At 37.0% G+C, this 23,367-nt stretch overlaps 1 protein-coding gene across 1 annotated transcript; it reads left to right on the forward strand.

Moving 5' to 3' along the window:
• The first annotated feature begins 745 nt into the window (after nucleotides 1–745).
• Gen (XPG-like endonuclease) lies at nucleotides 746–21,416 on the forward strand. Its single transcript, XM_088270457.1, has 11 exons — nucleotides 746–999; nucleotides 2,373–2,467; nucleotides 4,256–4,460; nucleotides 5,622–5,711; nucleotides 8,123–8,261; nucleotides 12,230–12,365; nucleotides 14,036–14,203; nucleotides 15,247–15,415; nucleotides 18,423–18,582; nucleotides 19,306–19,383; nucleotides 20,269–21,416. Exons 1-11 carry the CDS (start codon nucleotides 937–939, stop codon nucleotides 21,282–21,284), a joined length of 2,319 nt encoding a protein of 772 aa, XP_088126583.1. The 5' UTR covers nucleotides 746–936; the 3' UTR covers nucleotides 21,285–21,416.
• Nucleotides 21,417–23,367: the final 1,951 nt, after the last annotated feature.

Consider the following 23,367-nt stretch of genomic DNA (forward strand, 5'->3'; position numbering starts at 1 on the left):
TATGTCTATGTGGTGGGGGCTGACCGGAGTCATTTCGTCGTAACATTACGATGCGAGCATTCGTATAGTCAGTAAAGCGTTCCGAGTGCTCCATCCGAAGACGGATGCTCGCCGCGAACTACGTTACGTTACCTTTTAAAAAAGATGGAAGACAGCATTCTAAGTTTTACGGCCTGGCATTTGGCTGGCAGGTTCCGTAAAGATGGATAACGTAAAACATGGATACATGTTTCATCATAATATTGAGTCACTCGTGTATTTCTGGTAACGGATACCCATATATACTCACAAAAAGCTCACACTAACCAAACTAAATATATAAGATCACGTAAAGTAAAAGTTGTGTGATTCATAAAATTAGGGGGATGATTTTTAGCAAATGATGTCATAACATTGTGTAACAAAAAGTTTATATTTTTTTATTATTTTATTTGTTGTTCTTGACCAATTGTGTTGGTATTTGATTAATAATTTACAACAAAAGTAGGGTGAATATAAGTTAAATAAGCTAATGTGTGTAAGTCCATTGGTGCAGGCGTTTACGTATACAATTATTGGCCAGTCAACTTTGTGTAAGTATTAATTGGTAATTTTCTTAATGTGTGTACCAAAAAGGCATTGTAATTTCTATTGATAAAAATACTTTTGTTTCTAATTTCGGTTACTACCTAAAATGTGGAAAAAAAACCGGTAAGTACTTAGTGATTTTTTTCTCTGGCAAGCAAATAAATTTTCTGACGTTTTCACTTCAATTCAAAATTCAAACATTCAAAATAAGTCGAAAAATTCCTTTCAATCAGTATTTTAAATGAAAAGGCTATTAGGAAATGTGTATATACTATATCTTTTAAAAATACGGCCTTCTATATTTATATATACCTTATAATAAGCATCATTATGTTTTATTGTGTGGAGTTATGATCTTTGGCTTAAATAATGGGAGTCAAAGGATTGTGGACCATTTTGGCTCCTTTCTGCGATAGGAAACCGCTTTATGAGGTTAGATTGCGCCTGAATCTAGCGCCCCTTTCTTAAAAATCTTTCCCGTCTTTTATAAAAATGTCGTTTTGATCACAGATAAATGCCATTGAAAGTATCGTTTGCTTCTTGCAGGCCTTAATTTTATTTCATATTATCTCAACAAATTTTGGTTAGGTTAGGTTGTTACCTTTCGATGGAGGCTTTTGATGAGCTGACTATTGTTACCATTGGGTTAGACAAAGATGGCCGTGTCGTTTTACACTTTTGACATCTGAACAAAGATGAAGAAGAATATGGATGTTTGGGCATCTATGGGGCTTACCACCGGTTATAGGCTGGTTGAGTGATCACAACATAAGTATGTGAATATAATCCAGGATTCGGACCTAAAAACTAACTAACCATCACGCCACTTCCACTCTGTCTCTGTAAACATTCTTCGCCTCTTCTACATTCATGCATCTCCTCATACATACCCGACGATTATTACGACTCCTGACCCGGCCGCTTTCAAGTGTTTGACATACCTGATTGTGCCAAGTTTTCCTCGGTCGTCCTCTGCTTCTTTTTCCAACTACATTCGCCTCATAAATTTGTTTGACCGTTCTTTCTTCACTCATACGTTCCACATGTCCAAACCATCTCAACACACCTTTCTTAATTTTATCGATAATGCTTATCTCAGCCTTGCATTCTTTCCTTATTTCATCATTCGGACCTTGCATACACAAATAAAGAGTCTCTGCTTAATAAAAGATTTCCTCATTCCAACATAGATGGCTTTTGTGAACTCACATGTACTGCGTCACGAGATTGATCAATATATCTAGGAGTTCCAAAAATTTTAGTAGTGTGGTTGTCAATCAAATTATCACTCGTAAACAAGTGGAGGCTTAATAAAAAAAAAATTAAAAAATCATGGGTACAATTAGTGAATGTTACATGTGTGTAAAGTGATCACTAAACGTGCCTATGACAGGTCCTACGCCCTGTAAATCCCCAGACTTCCATATTCTTCTTCATCTATGTTGAGATGTCAAAAATGTAGATATTGTGTGTCCATAAATTGTTTTATTGTTTTTATTAAAAAAGATTTTTTTTATTCACAAAAATACTTCAATATCATACTATTTCTGTGAGCCTAAGCGGCTCATTGTTAGAAATAGATGTCAAATTGTGGTAGAGTGGATTCGAACCGAGAAACTCTGACTCAAGAGTCCGCGACACTAACCACAGGACCACAACCCGACACGATAACTAAACATTGTGTGTTTAAACATATTAGAAATGTGTGCTGTATATGAATGTCTTTTCTATCTTACCTGACTGAGCCACAACGATGAGTGGCCGAATACAGCTAGTTGTAAATTAATTTGTGGATGTGTTTCTAGATTCGCGGTGAGACAGTTGCCGTGGACCTGTCGGGTTGGGTGTGCGATAGTCAGAATGTGACGGACTATTACGCTCAGCCTCGCCTCTATCTCAGGTGAGTCGCGTAACAATGTAACGAGTATACCACGATCATCGGACATGGGTTATCAGCGGACTTGTGGTACCCTTTGGTTACCAAAATCAGATATATCGGCTTTCGGCACTCTAGGGAGAAATACCAGATCTGACGTCATGATTTATAAAAGTATCAGATACATTTTGGACACTATGTTAGATATTTTATTTTTTTAATTTTTTATTTATTTAAATAAAACAAAATAGTTGGTAAATATAAAATACATTTCAATATATAACGTTTCTACCTCTCTAATAAAGTAGATACTTGTGTTTAGATATCCCTCTCGTTCGTTTTACATAAGTAAATTAAAATAAAAAAAAAATTAAAAAAGTAAATTAAAAATTAAAATATTCAGGGTTGTGCAAAATTTTTCGATTTAATTTATTTTTATTTTAACATAAACTGTATACGTTTTTTAATTTTAAAAAAAAAAAATATATTTGTTCCAGAGAACCACCACCACCTTGTGTCTTGTCGGTGGAGTTCTTTTTACATGAATTTTAATTTTAATTTTTATCTATCTAATATACACACAAAATAGAAAAAAAAACAATTTTACAATTTTTATAGAATTAACTCTTGATCATTTACCCATTCCTTTATTTTGCCTTTGTTCCATATTTTATTTTGACCTCGAACCTCCGTCATATACACTCAAAGAAGAAAAAAAAATTGAAACTATTTTACAATTTTTATTGAATTAACTCTTGATCATTTACCCATTCCTTTATTTTGCCTTTGTTCCATATTTTATTTTGACCTCGAACCTCCGTCATATACACTCAAAGAAGAAAAAAAAATTGAAACTATTTTACAATTTTTATTGAATTAACTCTTGATCATTTACCCATTCCTTTATTTTGCCTTTGTTCCATATTTTATTTTGACCTCGAACCTCCGTCATATACACTCAAAGAAGAAAAAAAAATTGAAACTATTTTACAATTTTTATTGAATTAACTCTTGATCATTTACCCATTCCTTTATTTTGCCTTTGTTCCATATTTTATTTTGACCTCGAACCTCCGTCATATACACTCAAAGAAGAAAAAAAAATTGAAACTATTTTACAATTTTTATTGAATTAACTCTTGATCATTTACCCATTCCTTTATTTTGCCTTTGTTCCATATTTTATTTTGACCTCTAACCTCCGTCGGCAACACATTGAAAATATTTGAACGATATTTATTATTAATTCTTGGGACTATCAAACCTTCGTTGTGGGTAAATCGTGTATCGTGGTTGTATACTAAAACGTATGATGATTTATATCTTATTTAAACACCGTTTATGGTGTTTAAAAATGATGCGGAATTCATCGAAACACAAATCATAATAGATTTTTATCACAAAGTAATTAAATTAAAGATGGATTGACAGCTGGGAATCAATGTCGCAGGAGACTAATCCCTCTTAAACTCAAGCCACAAGGCCTATATCAAGAAGAAGAAAAGATCTTTTATATTTAAAAAAAAAAAAGTTAGTTATATTAGTATATCACCACTAACTGAGATTTTTATATCTACCGGTTTGGAGACGTACCCGTCTCTTCGTCAGGGCAATCACTACAACAGAATGCAAACAGTACTACCTGTCACCACTATTCACACACTTACAGCTACACACAATGTTTATCACATGGGATTTTGGGCGACCCGAGGACCAACGTGCACTAGGGATTGCAGAACAAACATGCATTAAGAGCCGAGGTCTGACATGTTCTAGAAAAGATCTATTTCCACGATGTTGACCCTTTTACAGGAACCTGTATTTCCGCACGAGCTACCTGCTGCTGTACGACGTGACCCCCGTGTTCGTGCTGGAGGGGGCGGCGCCCGCGCTCAAGGGGGCCACCATGGCAGCGCGCGCGGACCTGCAGGCGGCGGCGCGCGGCCGCAGGGGGGCGCGCCCGGGGGGCAAGGGGCAGGACACCTCCAGGAAGAGGTTCGCCACCGTCCTCGCTCATGTTCGTGAACACCTTTTTTTCTATCTCTCCTTTAAAAACAACGTAATATTAAACATTTATGTATCTCGATATCTCGAGAACATGGAAGTCTGGGTATTTACAGGGCTTACAACCCGTTGTAGGCTGGTTTAACACATTGTTGGCGGGAAACACTTAAAAGCATGTTTTACATATTGAGGGAGGACGCCCACGCCGCGTAAATATTTGCGACTTGTACAAGGACATGGGCTGTTCAATGTGTGAGGTGCTGAAGAGGGTGCCATATGACCAGAATAGGGGAGGAGATGTCATTTGTTGCTTTCTGAAAACCAATCCGTAAGATTGAGACCACAGAAGGAAGACATACTGTTGGTAGAGAGCGGGAGACGCTTTTTTAATTTTTTAAATTTTTTTTATTATTTTTTAAGTTAGCCTATACATATTACAAGTAATGTAAATTATTATATATACTTGAATTACTACATCCATATTAAAATATTTTTATTCCTTGCAGTAAACAAAACATTTATTTTAAATTCATTCCGACTCTTTTCATTCTTCATACATTCAGGCATCTCGTCATACATTAAACAATTTTGCGACTCTGTTTTTTTCATAAATGGCAGTCTTATTTTATCCTTATTTCTAGTAATATGTTCATGACAATTTTTGTTTAAGACTATTTTATCGTTAAAATATAAAAGCATTCTATTTGCTTACTTTTGATAAAGCGCAAGAGACACTCAGTCAGATGGGAATTAGGTTTGCGGTTACTTGTGATTAGTGTCCGCCTCCGTAGTGTGATGGTCAGCACGCTCGGCTACCGTTCTGGAGGTCCCGGGTTCGATTCCCAGAGGGGTTTAATAAATATGTGATTTTTTCACTCTAATATTTATTCAATATTACACTGGACTGGTACCTGAAGTGGAGGGCTGATCACCTTTCCTTCATGTGTAAACGATCGAGATAACACTGCGTTTATATGAAGCAGTGCCCTATGCACCATTGGGGTGCGGTAAGGGATTTATTATGTGATTAGTATACAACTCTAATTAGTATACTAGTTAGGGTCAGGGTTGATAAAAAAACCGCCCAATGACAATGTTTTAAGCGATCGCTTTATATGTACTTGTTTATACACAATTTGACTTTTTACGATTTTGACTTGTATGGTGTTTCCAGTGCGCGAAGCTGCTGTCCAGCATGGGCCTGAAGTGCGTCACGGGCGTCGGTGAGGCCGAAGCCATGTGTGCACACCTCAACGCTACGGGGGTAGGTACTTTGTTCCGATGAAAGAATTTTATTGAAATCTGTCCCACCGCATGCCCAGATCTGATACAGAAGCATCTAGGCTTCCTGACAGATCTGCTCTTGCAAAGCAATTTTTTTTTGGAACTAAGTTGTGAAACAACGTAAAAAAATTTAAGAATTATAAAAAAATGTCTCCGAAATCCCCCGACATCTTAGAAACTGCAGTTTACGCCACACTACACCATGGTAGCGGACAAAAAAGCCATGAAATGATTAGGTTATGTCAGGTATAAGTATGGCTGATGTCCGCCTTTATAGTGTAATGGTTAGGTTAGGTGTTATTTTAGATGGGAGTTGAATTTATTATTTACCTTGCTTATTATATGCAAGGTTTATAGATCGTTAAATGGATTTTTGTTTCTTCTTAAAAGAGATAGAGAAGAGAGATAATGAGAAGATGATAAAACGATAAGAGATGAGAAGATGATAAAAAGATAAGAGATGAGAAGATGATAAAAAGATGAGAGATTAGAAGATGAGAGATTAGAAGATGATAAAAAGATGAGAGATGAGAAGATGATAAAAAGATGAGAGATGAGAAGATGATAAATAGATGAGAAATGAGAAGATGATAAAAAGATGAGAGATTAAAAGATGAGAGATTAGAAGATGAGAGATTAGAAGATGATAAAAAGATGAGAGATGAGAAGATGATAAAAAGATGACAGATGAGAAGATGATAAAAAGATGAGTGATGAGAAGATGATAAAAAGATGAGAGATGAGAAGATGATAAAAAGATGAGAGATGAAAAGATGATAAAAAGATGAGAGATTAGAAGATGATAAAAAGATGAGAGATGAGAAGATAAAAAGATGATGAAGTTCTTTTATTTTAATCTGTGTTGGGAGGTTAGGTTAGGTTAGTATGGCTATTATTATTACGGTCCGGATGTTATTAATTAGTAAGGCTGATGCCCGCCTTTATAGTGTAATGGTTAGTGCGTTTAGCTACGGTGCTGGATGCCCCGGATTCGATTCACAGGTAAACTCCTGCGACAGGTGTCTTTACCTGTGAATGGTAAAAACATACTTTTTTGAAAAACAGTTATTTTTACCGCAATGGCAGCGTCATCTGCTGAAATTAACAGCAACACACGCAATATTTAGCATTGCTCTTGGCGAAAAGGGTGTTTACCGACACGTGCTAAAATATTATATACCCACGAGGATTGTGGGTTACAACTAACTAACCATCACGCCGATTCGACGCAGGGGTAGGCAGAGAGAATAGAACGCCACACCACTCTGTCTTTGCAAACATTCTTCACCTCTTCCACATTCATGCATCTCCTCATACATACCCGCCGATTATTACGACTCCTAACCAGACCACTTTCAAGTATTTGGCATACCTGTAGAATACAACATATTAGAAATACATATATGCCAATTCCATTTCCAAGATGCTGTATGGTGCACATTGTCCGCCTCCATAGTGTAGTGGTTAGCGCGCTAGGCTACCATGCTGGAGGTCGTGGGTTTGATTCCCAAGAGGGGCAAAATAAATATTAGTGATTTTTCAGTCTAATATTTATTTAATATGACCCTGGACTGGTGCCTGAAGCGGAAGGCTGATCACCATTCCTTTGTTTATTTAACAATCAAGATAGCACTGATTCTATATGACGCAGTGCCCTATGCACCATTGGGTACGGATAAGGGTTAGAAGAAGAATATAGTGCTCATAGGTGTTGTAATTTCTTCTACTTCTTTTTGTAGATCCTAGGGATCTATTTTTGCCTCCGCATGTCGCTCTTGGGATGTCAACTCCCAGCTGTCTTTCCATCTTTTCGGAGGTCTGCCTGGGGGTCTGCGTCCTTCAGGGTTGCCTTGGAGGGCTATACGTGGAATTTTGTCTTCTGACATTCCGTTTATATGTTCCTTCCAGTATCGCCTTCGTTGTCGTCCCCACCTCACGATATCCTCCGTCTTACATATGCTCCGGATGTCGGTGTTCCTTAGGGCGCTTGTCCACTACCCGGAATTACACGGAATTTTACCGTCCGGCACGTCAGTTAGCGTTTTGAAAGGATGATTGGCTTGGATTGGGATTTCGTCGGATCGGTGCAAATTCGATCACGCTAAACTGTCGTAGTCGTTTTCATTTTTCTAAACCTGGCTGCCGGGCGGTGAAATTCCGTAGTGGACAAACGCCCTTACTCGGTCTCGCAATGTGTTTCCGGTTATGGATCGGAGAGTCTTCATCTCGGAGGTTCGAAGTCGAGATTTTGTTCTGAAAGTATCTGCTCTTGCCTCAATCCCATATGTGGCTATTGGTCGAACACGTGTTTTGTATATTTTCATTTTACTTTCAGAACTTTTATGTGTTTGTTCCTGTTTTGTAATTTGTATATTCTTATCTTCATGGCAGGCGGTGAGCGCCGTGATATCGCAGGACTCTGACTGCTTCGTGTACGGGGCCACGCGCCTGTACCGCAACTTCACCGTGTCCGGCTCCGGGGTCGGCACGGTGGACGTGTACGACCTCGCCCGGATACAGAAGTCCGTAGGTAAGTGAAACTATTCAGATTTATCATTTGACACAAGCTTCGGCTACTGTCTAATCTAAATTCTACCATACGCAATTGAACATAAGTATTTTTTTGTATTTTATATTAACACTATTATTCTAGTTCTACTTATAATACCTATTGTATTCTTGCCAGTGTCCTTTACTATGACCTAAATTATATTGTTTACCCACACACAGGCCATGCCTTTGTGGGATCTTTTTTTGTATTTATATTTTATTCATATTTTTTTCGTATGTATTTGAATTTATGTCATGTTTGTATAATGCAAAAGAATTTTAAAAAAAACTTCTTAAAATTGTAAATCAAACAATGTGACAACGACTGCCTCCGTAGTGTAATGGTCAGCACGCTTGGCTACCGTTCGCTAGTTCCCGGATTCGATTCCCACGGGGGGTCAAATAAATATAAGTGATTTGTTCACTCTAATATTTATTCAGTATTAATTACCCTGGACTGGTACCTGAAGCGGAAGGCTGATCACCTTTCCTTCGTGTGTTAACGACCAAGATAACACTTCGTTTATATGATGCAGTGCCCTATGCACCATTGGGTGCGGATAAGGGTTTTTGTTGTTGTTTGTTGAACTACGACTAGTTTCGGAAGCTACAGATGCACCCATCTACGGGTATGATTATAATAATTTACTTATTTATTTTTTTACAATTTTTTTAAATAATATTAGTATATAACCACTCACCGTTATATACTAATATTATTAACATTTAAAAAAAAAGTAAAAATGACTAACCACAAAGTAAATGCTTTAAATATTAATAATATTTATGTATTAATTTTAAATCAAACATAGATTTTTTGAGTCTACTAAGTTGTATTTTATTAACAAAAACACATAAAAAATTATATTATGACAATTGTTTCGCCTTGTTAGGGCATTATCAAACGAATGTGAAGATCAAATGGACTACGGTCCTTATGTAGCTATACAATTCTAAGTGACAGTTTTAACACGTGCAGCAATAATTTATGGGAGACAACTGTAGCTAATGGGGGATGTAGGAATGTACCCTTATATTTATGTGTTTTTGTTAATAAAATACAACTTAGTAGACTCAAAAAATCTGTGTTTGATTTAAAATTAATACATAAATTAAAATGGAGTTCTACAAATTAAACGCCAAATCAATAAATAAAATATATTAATAATATTGAGAATAATAATTTACTGTGTTTTTTGTCCGCCTCCGTAGTGTAATGGTCAGCACGCTCGGCTACCGTTCTGGAGGTCCTGGGTTCGATTCCCAAGGGGGGTAAAATAAATATAAGTGATTTTTTCACTGTAATATTTATTCAATATTACACTGGACTGGTACCTGAAGCGGAAGGCTGATCACCTTTCCTTCATGTGTAAACGATCAAGATAACACTGCGTTTATACAGTATCTACTCAATGAATTAGGGCCACGCAGAATTTCACGCAATTTCTCAATTCAAACAGGAATAACTCAGAGAAAACCTTAAATAAAACAACATTGAATTTTATTTACACATGAACACTTTATTACGCTTAAATTATGCATATATTTTCATATAAATATAGTTAGTATTTAGTATTTCCACCTTTGGCAGAAATAACTGCCTCAATTCTTTTTGGCATACTTAAAATGCACTGTTTTATTATGTTTTTTATTTCTTCGTCTTCTGACCAATTTTTTTGAATATTTTTTTTTTGACAGTCTACTGTCGGATTTGGAAATGAGTAAACCTTATTTTTTAACATGCTCCATACGTTTTCTATAGGATTAAGGTCCGGAGAATTTCCAGGCCAGGGGAGCAAAGGCAGATTTTTGTTAGACAAAATTTTTATTATTGATTTAGCCCGGTGGCAAGGTGCCCCATCCTGCATGAAGGTGTATGGACCTTCTGTTGGGTCGAGTGTATGGTAGAAGGGCAATAAAATTCGTTCGAGGACCTGCTTATAGGAATTTTGGTTCATTGTTCCTTCCACGAAAAACAACGGCCCAGGTAAATTGTTAATAATACATGACCATATCATTGTTGCAGGGGGGTGTTTGATAACTTTTACCACACAGGCCTCATTGTAACGTTCCATTGGTGCTCTCCTGACGAATCGACGGCTCTCTGTCACGGCTTCTAACCGGCACTCATCACTAAAGATGACCTGAAAAATAATGAAAATTTAAGTTTAATTCAAATATATAAGTTTATTTACTAAAATGATATGTTGAAAATTCAATTTAAATAAATACCTTTTTCCAATCATCTACCGAGTAATTTCGATGTAGCCTGGCCCATTTTAATCTATCCGCTTTCATTCGTGGTGTCAATTTTGGTACTTTTACAGGGCGCCTGCATTTCAGATTTACTTCGTAAAGACGTCGCCTCAGTGTTGATACCGATATATTTATACCCTCTTCTTCCAATTTTATTTTTAATGTTTTAACTGATGCACTACGGTTTTTTAACGCACTTTGAACGATTTTTCGATCAGTCCTCGGTGTTGATTTTCTAATCCTACGACAGTTCTTTCGCCGATTGCTGGAGGCGGGTGACTGATTTTTTATTGATTTTGAAATTCTGTCCACTGTTTGATGAGAAACGTTTTCTTTTTTTGAAATTTCTCTATTAGATAGTATTCCTAATTTCAGTAGCACTATAACACTAGACTTTTTTTCCTCAGAAATGTCTTTACTTTTTCCCATTTTGTCTTTTTCAAAAAAAACACTTGTGTTTACAAAAAAAATTATACTTTATGAACTAAAATTAAAAATTAAGTTTTTTTCACAAGACACGATAACTATATAACCTCTCTGAACAAAACAATAACCAGAACTCAAGAAACTTCACTAATAAATAAGATAGGACTAATTTTTGAACTTTCAACTATCTGTCTACCTGTGCTAATTAGGGACCTTTCTCAGAAAAAGGGTTTTAAATTTTGTAAAGGCTTAAATAATCCAGGTATATTTTACATATTATTGAAGGTAATATACATGATATTAGATGTCAATAGAAAACTTAAAGTATTTATGTAAAATAAATATAATAATCCAAAAGATTTCAGAGTATTCAAAAAAATAATGGGTGGCCCTAATTCATTGAGTAGATACTGTATGACGCAGTGCCCTATGCACCATTGGGTGCGGATAAGGGTTTTATTATTATTATTATTATGTTTTTTTACTCTAATAATTATTTCAACCCTTCAGTTATCATTTAAAAAAAATACTTGATTTCTGTAACTAGTTCCCAGTTTAGCCCGTTGTGTAAGGCGTTTGCATTGTAATGATGAGCCCGAGTGCTGCTCGGGTAAATTGTATTCCGATTTCTCAGTATTCATTTGCCTGAGTCAAATATATATAATTTGTATTTGTTTTTATTGACTAACGCGATCGGTGTTTAGGCAGTCTGTTTCAACTTGTCGGTGAAAATTTCTTGCATGGCGAATTTTCTCCACGAAATTCGACTGTTAGGTGGTAAAAATAACATATTTATAATTTTTTTTATTTATTTCTTTATTGTAAATGCTTTTGCATTTCACAATATTGTTACGGCGCAATAATTCTAGCAACATGAACTATGACCCCGTGCGCCCGCTAGGGGCAGGGCGGGGTGTACGCGGGGAATGTTTACGTTATCCCTTATGAGATTGAGGCAGGGGAGACTGCACACACTTGTCATTGTACTGTCATGGCGACCTGTTGAATAAACCGATTGCATCCTGATTACGAGTTATTATTACCTATACCCGAGCCCCGTAATAATATATTATAATTACAAGTACAAAAAAAATATAAAATATACATACAAAAAAACATCACACGAAGGCATGGCCTACGTGTGGGTATACATTATATTTTAAGTTATAATAAAGGGTACTGGCAAGAATACAATAGATATTTTCAGTAATAAAATATTTTGAAGTGCTTATATAAAATTTATTATTTATTATTTTTTTGTTGTAGATTTGGGCCGTAACAAAATGGTGGCTCTGGCACTGCTGTGTGGATCGGACTACAACGGCACCGGGGTGGACGGAGTGGGCCACAGCTCGGCCAGCTCCTTCATCATGCAGCACTCGGATGCCGACATCATCGGCAGGTACGCTACCTGTGACTCCTGCCTCCTGGGGCTTTGAAGTCATCCAGTCAGAAACTGCCAACCTCTCTCGATCTTTCCGGAGGTTGGTGCCCATCTTCTTCACAAGTCTTTCTCCATAAGACGGGCAACAATATCCGGAACGATCCAGAGAGATTGGCAGTTCCTCATTTACTCATGCCTCTAGGGAGATAGGGCGTTTGTCCACTACACGGAATAACACAGAATTTTACCGTCCGGCTCGTCAGTTAGCGTTTTAAAACGACGATTGGCTTGTGCTTTTGTTCATCTTTTTTCGGATCGGTGCGTGAACACGTTGCGCGTAAATTCGATCACGCTAAACTGTCGTAGTCGCTTTAATTTTTCAAAACCGGACTGCCGGACGGTAAAATTTCAGGTAGTGGCCAGTCGTCCATAGCGAGTGTTTTTGCCAGGAATTTTCACTCGTGAATCACATGAAATTATAGTAACTTTATACATAAAGAGTAAATCCACTCACGGGTAGGCAAAGGCTATAAAACTTAAAAAGTTGAAGCCTGAGTAGGGTCATGATAAGCGGTGTTGCATAAGCCGTAGCTAGAGTCACTTGGACATTAGGTAATTTAAAAAAAGTCCTTCTTATACATGATGCTTGTGTTCTTAGAAAAATATTTGTGTTATTATTATAAACACAAACATTTAAATTCCATATTATTTTTGTAAACCTAAACGGCTCTTTATTAAAAAAAATTCGAATTCGTGAGTGGGTTCAAACCAAGAAATTCTTCACGTCCAAAATATTAAAAATATTTTAATTTTAAGTTTTACTTAGTAAATACCACTATTTCTTACACAGAAATATTGATATTTACTAAGTAAAACATAAATTAAAAATGGATAGATTTTACCACAATGTGACTGCCGAATCAATTAATGATATTATAAATATGTAAATGGGAAATTATCAACATAATATTAAAAAGCCATCTCTAAATGAAAAGCACTGATTTTGTATAATAAAAGAATTGTTATATTCTCAATATTATTAATATTTAAAGCATTTAATTTGTGGTTAGTCATTTTTACTTATTTATTTTTTTACAAAAATGTTAATAAAATTAGTATATAACCACTCACCGAGATTTTTACGTCTACCGGTTTCGAGACGTACCCGTCTCTTCGTCAGGACAATCACTACCACAGCATGCAAACAATACTACCCTTCACCACCATAGCACCATTTACACACTCAAAACTTCACAAAATTGTTGATTTTGATTTAATGTTAATTCACAAAGAATTGTTAATTTTGCGGCAAGGGATATATATTTCTCTCCTTATCATTCACCGTTCACTTTGTGTAATACCACTTAAAAACGCTACGTCATGGCTATCTGTTTCAAAATAATCATTCCATCATCAGGTCAAATGTAGACTTAAAGTAAAATTGCTAAGGTCTCCTATTTATATCAAATTAAAAATATTGTTATTATTATTATTAGTGTCGGGTTGTGGTCCTGTGGTTAGTGTCGCGGACTCTTAAGTCAGAGTTTCTCGGTTCGAATCCACTCTACTATCATCACTCCAAGAGAGTGTTGTGAAGCATTGAACTCCTTGTTGGAGAGTGGTCAAGGTGGAATCGAGTCACGTCTTGGGACATATTCCGCTGGTCAATCTTCAGTTCCTCATTGCAGGCTGGTGTCGTGGAGCGCGGAGCCGTCCAAGTTCGAGGAGTACCGGCGGCGCGTGGAGGACGTGACCAGCTGCAGCAGCTGCGGGCACGGGGGCTCCGCCCGCCACCACTCGCGGCACGGCTGCGCGGGGTGCGCCACGCACAGCTCTTGCAACTCCAACGGCTACAAGTAACGCCCCCTCAATATACATTTTTATTTTTTATTTTTTATTATTTCAACACACTATCTGCGGGCGGATTGAGATAAACATCTCTGAAAAGAAGTGATAACATTTAATTGTACTGTATACATTGATAAGAGATCAAAAGATGCCGCAAAAGTCATGCGTAAATATAACTTACATGCGTAAATATAACTTACGATGAGTCGAGTGAAAAGGTAAAATTACCCTTCCCGCAGATAGTGTGTTAAGGTAGCTTATATTACATAATATAAACTATTTTACATACGCACATTACATACGCACGCCTCGGTAGTGTGCTGGTCGGCACGCTAGGCTACCGTACTGGAGGTCCCGGGCTCGATTCTCAAGAGAGTCAAAATAAATATCAGTGATTTTTCAGTCTAATATTTGTTTAATACGATCCTGACCCTGGTCTGGTACCTGAAGCGGAAGGCTGATCACCTTTCCTTCGTGTATTCAACGATCAAGATAACACTGCTTCTATACGATGCAGTGCCCTATGCACCATTGGGTGCAGATAAGGTTTAGAAGAAGAAGAATATACATACATACATTTATAATATCAATAAATATAAGTGCTAATCATTCCATCATCAGATCAAATGTAGACTAAAGCGAAATTTATATAAAAAAATATTTATTTATTTATTTTATATTAAAGGCAATCAAGTAATATCCGCCTCCGTGGTGTAATGGTTAGCGTATTTAGCTACCGCGTTGGAGGTCCCGGGTTCGATTCCAAGGGGGGGTGAAAATAAATATTAGTGATTTTTACACTCTATTATGTATTTAATATTACCCTGGACCGGACCCTGAAGCGCAGGAGTCACCTTGCCTTCATGTGAGTAACGATCAAGATAACACTGCGTCAATGCGATGCAGTGTCCTATACACCATTGGGTGCGGATAAGAGTTAGAAGAAGAAGAATCACCATATGAGTCTGATGTGGTGCCCTATACACCTTTATCAGATAATTTATAGCTTTTCTGTATATATGTAAATTTGATGATGGTTATTTATGTACAGGGAATGGCGACTGCATATCAAGAGCGAGCTGCAGCTGCGCCAGCGTGCCTTGGCCGGGACGGCCGCCTTCCCTGACCCGGCCCTGCTCAGGGAGTTCCTGGACCCTCGGGAGGCCACCCCGGCCGGCTTCGACCCTCGCTGGGACTGTCCGGACCTGATCAGATTCACCGTGAGTCAGATAACCGACATTTGAAATACAGTGAAACCTCTATCTATCGTTCCTCGAATAATCGTTTTCCCGGATGTGTCGTTTATTTCTTCTATCCCGACTTAATTTCATACTAAACTAAACCGCATCGATCGTTTCTCTATCACCATTTACCACCGCATTTATCGATCGAATTAAGCTGCATATTTGATACATTTTGTCTGCTTTTTTAACATTATTTTCAACTTTCTTACATTCAACGGCAACGTATGGGATAGAAACTATCGAAAGCTTGTGTAACCGATAGCAGGAGAAGTCAATATTGATGAAAAGGAGCCGCTTCCTGTACCTGCATTTCCAGAAGCATGCACACTCTTTGAAAGAAAACTTTCTACAACGCACATTCAATAACCGATGCTGAAAAAAATACTATTTGCAGAGCCGAAAATATACTATTGACTTACGAAAATAAAACAGTTAAAAAACAAATTTTGATCAATAAACTTAAGTATTTTTTAAAATTCTATTCAGGTTTGTATTTTTTTTTTAAATAAATACATTTGCATCTGAAACCTGTATTCTTCTTAGAATTTTTGCCTACGATTGGCTATACAGATTGGGAGGACGGTATCTTTACTCGGTCGTATCTACTTGCGTATTGACCTCTTAATCCCACATTCATTGTTTTCCCGCATTCATAGTTTATTTTAATAGGTCCCTTTAAAAACGATAGATAGAGGTTTCACTGTATCTATCGTCGCTGATGTCATTTACTGTACGAGTCGAGTCGTGTAGCATTTAGTGCAGCTCATATTTATACCCGCTTTAAAAGCGGCACTAAAACTTTACACTCGTAAATTATACATTCATGCATGAAAATGTAATTATTTCTTTATATTTTGCAATTTCTTTTATTCATTACACTTCTTGTTTTGTGCGTGTCATGTCGGGTCCCCCTGACGTCGACTATCACTCGAGAGTCATTGTCCTTTCACTAGTGTGTAACGAAAGTACAATTACTCTCATAAAATACTGTGTATGCGGTATATAATGCATGGCAAAATTGGACTTGGCGTCCAGGCTGGTTGAAGTGTTACTTTTCACAAAAAATATCCAGTTTCATGTGGAAGTTTCTGGCAAAATCATGCAGTCTGTAACGTAAATTAACACGTTGTCTTCGGGACATGGCATTTGCCGTTTTTCGTGGACTGTCAGTCAACTGCGGGACACGGCAAATGTCGTTTTTGTCGACTGTCGGCTATCGGCGGGAAACGGCAATATACGGGTTTGTTATCACCGTAAAATAAAACGTGTTCAAGGGTAATCTGCTACCTGGGTGCTAGGCGACAGTCTGTTGACGTTATTTGAGATGCCTTGTCCGGATTGGCTAGTGTGTCGCTTGTAAAGGCATCGCCAGAAATCTAGAGTTTTTATGCAATCTCGATCTCTAGTTTAGTTTGAGTCATTTCACGTATTGGACTATTTTTCATACCGCTCGCACTGTTTTGTTTACTGTTTGGTATTTTATTATTTGAATATATTAGTATTGTATAGGGAATGATACCTCGGAGGGGAAGACTATTTTTTAGAGTTTACAATGCTTCTAATATTGTGAAATACAGAATACTTAATTAAAAATTATGATTATAATTTTTTTTTGATGATCAAATGTCATATCGCTCACTCCTTTCAAGAACGTCATAAATCAAAAATCGTCAATTTTTAGTTGTGCATGTTTTCGGAATGCCCAGAAAATGTACCATATCCCAGCAAAAGCGGCATATTCTTAACTTAATATTTACCCTCTGCAGGGCAGAAAGTGTTGTTTTTGCATTTTGAAGAAAAGGTATTGTTTAATAATTTTTTTAAATATACTAATTGTTTTTCAAATAGAGAAAAAACCTTCAGGCTTTACCTAAAAACATCTATTGCACAGTAAAAAGTTCAATAAGTGGCTTGATATTTATTTTTAATACATTGTATTATATTTTTAAACTTTAAAAACGTTCCCCTGAAAAATTAAGTTTTTTGATTTATGACGTTCTTGAAAGGAGTGAGCGATATATGATTTCTTTTAAAAATTTCAATCCCAAATATTATTTGGTTTAGAAATTGTGTCAATTTTAAGAAAGCGATATATTTTTGCGCTAATCACGAAAAACATCCGCTATAGGCTAGAGTCTATTGTTCGAAGCGCCCGACTACAATGTGTTAATACAATTTCTTTCATTGCCGTATGGCAGTCACTTTGTGGTGACATCTGTCTATTTTCAATTCAAACTTTTTCTCAACTGTTTGCGGGAAATCATTTGTTCCACCCTGGTGGTAGAGAGCGAGTCATTTACATACTGTTGGTAGAGTGCGGAAGATGCTTATAAACATTCTATTTGCTTACTTTTGGTAAAGGGCGAGACGTCAAAAATATTGTAATTGGAACTTGGTTGCGGTTAGGTGTGATTATTATACGAACCTAATAGTATTTTGTCCGCCTCCGTAGTGTAATGGTCAGCACGCTCGGCTACCGTTCTGGAGGTTCCGAGTTTGATTCCCAAGGGGGGTAAAATAAATATTAGTAATTTTTTCACTGTAATATTTATTCAAAATTACCATGGACTGGTACCTGAAGCGGAAGGCTGATCACCTTCCCTTCATGTATAAACGATCAAGATAACACTGCGTTTATATGACAGTGCCCTATGCACCATTTGGGTGCGGATAAGGGTTTTATATATATAATAGTATACTAATTAGGGTCAGGGTTGATGAAAAAACCGCTCGATGACAATGTGGTAAAATCTATTTCAGAGATCTAATTCTTTCTTTCAGAAAGATCTTTCTTTCTATTTCCTTTCTTTTATTTATTACTTTCAGAAATGTATTTCATATAATATATTAAATCTATATCAATAGATTTAAATACAAATTCAGCAGATTTTGTGATAAAAGAAACGGCTGGGCCACAAATATTAAGCTATTCAACCTATAATAATTAGTGTGCAAGGTGTGGAAATGTGGGTATACTTTGCAGAAACTGATGAAGCAGTGGCTGTGCTGGACCGAGGCGTACTGCGTGGAGAAGTTCCTGCCGCTCGTCACCAGGTGGCAGCTGCAGTATTCCGCCGCCCTCCCCTCCCCCCGCGCCCGCCTCCTGCACCCCCGCGCCATCAAGAAGAAGAGGAACCCCAAGGGTGAGGAGACCCGACCATTCTTAAACTATTACATGTCCAAAACACTTCACAAGGGGGAGAGAAATAGAAATCAATATGTTTTATATTCTGCCTGCCTGCATATAGTGTAGTGGGCACCGCATTTGGCTACGGAGTTAGAAGTCCTGGGTTTGATTCCCAGGGGTTCTATAACAAATATTGATTACTGCTTCAGGTACCGATGAAATAAGGAAAGATTGCAAGTCTGAGATAAGCATTATCTATCAAATTAAGAAAGGTGTGTTGAGATGGTTTAGGCACGTGGAATGACTGAGTGAGGAGAGAATGGTAACACAAATTTATGAGGCGAATATAGTTGGAAATTATAGTTTGAAGAGGAAAACTTGACATAGTATTTCAAATACTTAAAAGAGGTCAGGAGTCGGAATAATTGGCCGGTATGTATGAGGAGATGCATGACCGTGGAAGAGGCGAAGATTGTTTGCAAAGACAGATTGGTGTGGGTTCTATTCACTCTGCCTACCCTATGGTTAGTTTTTTTTTAACAATCTATCTATTTGATAATTGAATTATATTTTATTGCAAAGAAAAATGGAAGGTAAACTGGGTTAAGAGCTTGTGAGAGTGGTTCCAGTGTTGCAAAATGTGTGTTTAGAATGCTTGCGGATTTAATCAAAAATGGCATGGCAGTAGCCAACCCTCAACATGGAGCCAATTTATGTTTATGCGCTTTTATTTTTGCAGGGGTGCCAAGCTTGGAGGTGGTGTGGCACGACCCGGAGGGACACTACACAGGGCTGGTGTCCGATGACCAAGTGGAGGGTGAGCTATACATTTCCCCTCTGAATTTTAGTACCTATCCATCTGACTATCTTTAAAATTGTTAGAAAATTATTAAGAGCTATTTCTTGATTTTCCAAGACTTACACTGCAACAGCCACTGAACATATCGTGGGTATACTGGCAAAAAACGTTAACTCTAAAATCCCTGTTTGAATAGTCCCTGTTATTTAAAGCTTTTAACCTGAATAAAATACCCGCTTTTAAACTTAAAGCTGAATTTACTTTTAAAACTACATATGTATGACATTTCAAACTACTTAGTGTATTTTGCCAGTTTATAGAATGCTGAGAACATTAAAATACTGCATCATTAAGTCAAAATTGCATATTTTCGAGTTAAGGTTTTTTTAAAAACGAAGATATAAGAAAGGAATGTAAGGCTGAATGAGAAATAATTGAAAAGATTAGGAAGAGTTCTTTAAGGTGGTATGGACATGTGGAGCGAATGGATAACGAGAGAATGACTAAGAAAACATGTGGCGAATGTGAGAGGGAAAACAGAACGAGGACAACTGAAAAAGACTTGGCACGATCAGATCAATCAGAACATAAAATCTGGTGGTGTCAAAAGTCTGCGTAATCAGAGGGCATGCATGGACTAGATGTATTGATGTGAAGGAGGCGAAGAGTGTATGTCAGGAAAGAAGAGTGTGTCGTTCCATCCTCTGCCTACCCCTGCGGTGAAACAGCGTGATGGTAGTAGTAGTAGTAGTAGGTTTTTTTTTGCCAGTACACCCATGATATATTTAAGGGTGTGATTTCCTTTTTAATCTTTTTTGCACTTTACTATTTTAGTGGTCGCTCTTAAAGGAATGCGCAGATGTGGTAACGCTATTTATATATTCACTGGTGTGTGTTCTACAGGAGAGAACGGGATGCAAGATCTGTGGACAACGGTGGAGAGGCAGGATCTGGTGGAAGCTGCCTACCCACAGCTCGTGCAAGACTTCAAGCAGTCTCTCATCAAGGAGAAACCAAAGAAAGCCGCCAAAAAGAAGAAGGACATTTGCGATCTAGAAGTCAGCATGGCCAACTTATCCGTCAAAGCCAAGAGTAGAAGGAAGAGAAAGGGAGCAACCGACGCCAGCTTCAAAACCAAACCGAGAAAAACCAGAAAAAAGGTCGATCGAAAATCCCCTCAAGAAAAAATTGACAATTACTTAACAAAACCAAATATCGACTCAAATGTAGCGCTTAATAAGGACATCCAACGACTCAAGTGTTCCAAAATTAAAAGCCCCGTTTTGTTGAGAAGAAAACATCTTTTTGACAATGCGCAAAATACGACAGCGGATCTTTTGAAAAATATGAGCAACTGCGCTACGGATGACGAAATAAGCGACGCTGAGCTCTCCGATATCGTCCAAAGGATCGTCACAAACCCAGGCGAAATAGACATTGACATGTTTCTCCACAAATACAACACTTCTGTTCAAAATTTTTCCACCCCGGTCAAAGAGAAACGCCGAGAGGATTGCGTCAATGTCGCCGGTGAATCTAATAGAAGAATCAGCCATTTCTTTGGCCGTTTGGACGACGATTACGACGCTTTTGAAAAGTTAATGGATTTGAAAAATGCGCCCGACGTCGCTCCGACAGAGTGTGATAAAAACGACACAGTCACTTACGATTTGACCGAGTTTTCGCCCATACTCAAGAAGGTTGCACACGGTGACAGTAAGGAAAATGATCCCTCTAAAGGTAGCAATATTTTAAGCCTGGAAGAGAGGTTGTTCGGTGAGGGAAATAAGGATTTAAGTGGTGGTGAGAATTTGCGTAGATCTGGCGGGATTTGGCCATCACCAGCGCGTGATTTCAGCGCTTGTTCAGCAGCGTATACGCCTTTGCTAGAGAGGATCAGAAAGGCAAAACAATTGTAATAATAATCGAATTGTTGGGTAATATATCCAAAATAAAACAAGGTTTTTGTTGGATTGAATTCTACATTCATTTATGTATATCTTAATACGTGACGCGTTTCGTCTTCTTAGGACTGACTAAAAATATTTACAAAATGTCCTTATACACTAACAATAATTGCTATTATTAGGCCTAGGAGTACATATAATGGTGGGTATTTCGGTGGGTAATGTGGATTTCTATGAATTTTAAGATAAGCATTCATAGAAATGCTTTGTTAGGTTAATGTGGATTTCTATGAATTTTAAGATAAGCATTCATAGAAATGCTTTGTTAGGTTAATGTGGATTTCTATGAATTTTAAGATAAGCATTCATAGAAATGCTTTGTTAGGTTAATGTGGATTTCTATGAATTTTAAGATAAGCATTCATAGAAATGCTTTGTTAGGTTAATGTGGATTTCTATGAATTTTAAGATAAACATTCATAGAAATGCTTTGTTAGGCTTATCTTAACATTCATAGAAATCCACATTACCCACCGAAATATCCACCATTATATGTACTCCTAGACCTAATAATAGCAATTATTGTTAATATAAAAGGACATTTTGTAAATATTTTTAGTCAGTGTTTGATAATGTCCTAAGAAGACGAAACGTGTCATGGATGTATTAAGATATAATAATAATAATAATAAAACCCTTATCTGCACCCCAATGGTGCATAGGGCACTGCGTCATATCAACGCAGTGTTATCATGATCGTTTACACATGAAGGAAAGGTGATCAGCCCTCCGCTTCAGGTACCAGTCCAGGGTAATATTGAATAAATATTACAGTGAAAAAAATCACTTATATTTATTTAACCCTCCTTGGGAATCGAACCCGGGACCTCCAGAACGGTAGCCGAGAGTGCTGACCATTACACGACGGAGGCGGACGAGATATTAAGATATACATAAATAAATGTAGAATTCAATCCAACAAACCTTGTTTTATTTTGGATATATTACCCAACAATTCAATATGGAATTCTACCAACTGTCTGCAGTTACAATAAGTAATAATAATTGTTTTAACAATTTATTATTATCAGACACTGGATCGTTCACCCTTCGGATGATGTCAATATTAAAGGTGTCTTAATTTAACGCACTTCGGACGGGAATGGTATTTCTACCCGTTTGGTTGATTGATGCTTAAGGACGGGAAGGGTATTTTTACCTTCTGCGCCGGCCTCATTTCAAAGGCGGAAAATAAAGAATTATCCAATGTTTTTATAAGAATATTATATACCAGTCTCTTTGTTAAGGTCTTAACTATATGTACATAATTGTCAAATCCCATCGCCAGCGGTCCGCAGGGTTAAAAAACACCCATCCTTTTAAAATTTATATTTTTTATTAAGTATGTTATGTAATAGACAATTTTTTTAAACAATATACTCATTTATGACCGTTTTTACATCCTTTGCAAGTCAGCATGAAATGTCGACGGATTATTTTTTGTAATGATATTGTATTCAATATTTTAAGTTATATATTTTGTATTGAATGTAATATATATCGCTCACTCCTTTCAAGAACGTCATAAATCAAAAAACTTGATTTTTCAGGAGAACGTTTTTCAAGTTTAAAAATATAATACTATGTATTAAAAAAAATATCAAGCCACTTATTGAACTTTTTACTGTGCAACAGATCCTTTTAGGTAAAACCTGAAGGTTTTTTTTCCATTTGAAAAATATTTAGTATTTTAGTCCGCCTCTGTGGTGTAATGGTCAGCACGCTCGGCTACCGTTCTGGAGGTCCCGGGTTCGATTCCCAGGGGGGTCAAATAAATATCAGTGATTTTTTCACTGTAATATTTATTCAATATTACCCTGGACTGGTACCTGAAGCGGAGGGCTGATCACCTTTCCTTCGTGTGTAAACGATCAAGATAACACTGTGTTCATATGAAGCAGTGCCCTATGCACCATTGGGGTGCAGATAAGGGTTTTATTATTATTAAAAAAATAATTAAACAATACCTTTTCTTCAAAATGCAAAAACAGCACTTTCTGCCCTGTAGCGGGTAAATATTAAGTAAAAAATATGC

Source organism: Brachycentrus maculatus, unplaced genomic scaffold, assembly GCF_059751285.1.
Source record: "Brachycentrus maculatus isolate JH-2025_06_01 unplaced genomic scaffold, ASM5975128v1 h1tg000386l, whole genome shotgun sequence".
Taxonomy (NCBI): Eukaryota; Metazoa; Arthropoda; class Insecta; order Trichoptera; family Brachycentridae; genus Brachycentrus; species Brachycentrus maculatus.

Bases quoted from the DNA above. Each gene is read 5' to 3' on its own strand.
- Gen (XM_088270457.1), top strand. From the start codon at position 937: ATGGGAGTCAAAGGATTGTGGACCATTTTGGCTCCTTTCTGCGATAGG. The intron at 4,461-5,621 runs GTTCGTGAACAC...TGGTGTTTCCAG, and splicing joins TCGCCACCGTCCTCGCTCAT to TGCGCGAAGCTGCTGTCCAG. The intron at 5,712-8,122 runs GTAGGTACTTTG...TCTTCATGGCAG, and splicing joins CACACCTCAACGCTACGGGG to GCGGTGAGCGCCGTGATATC.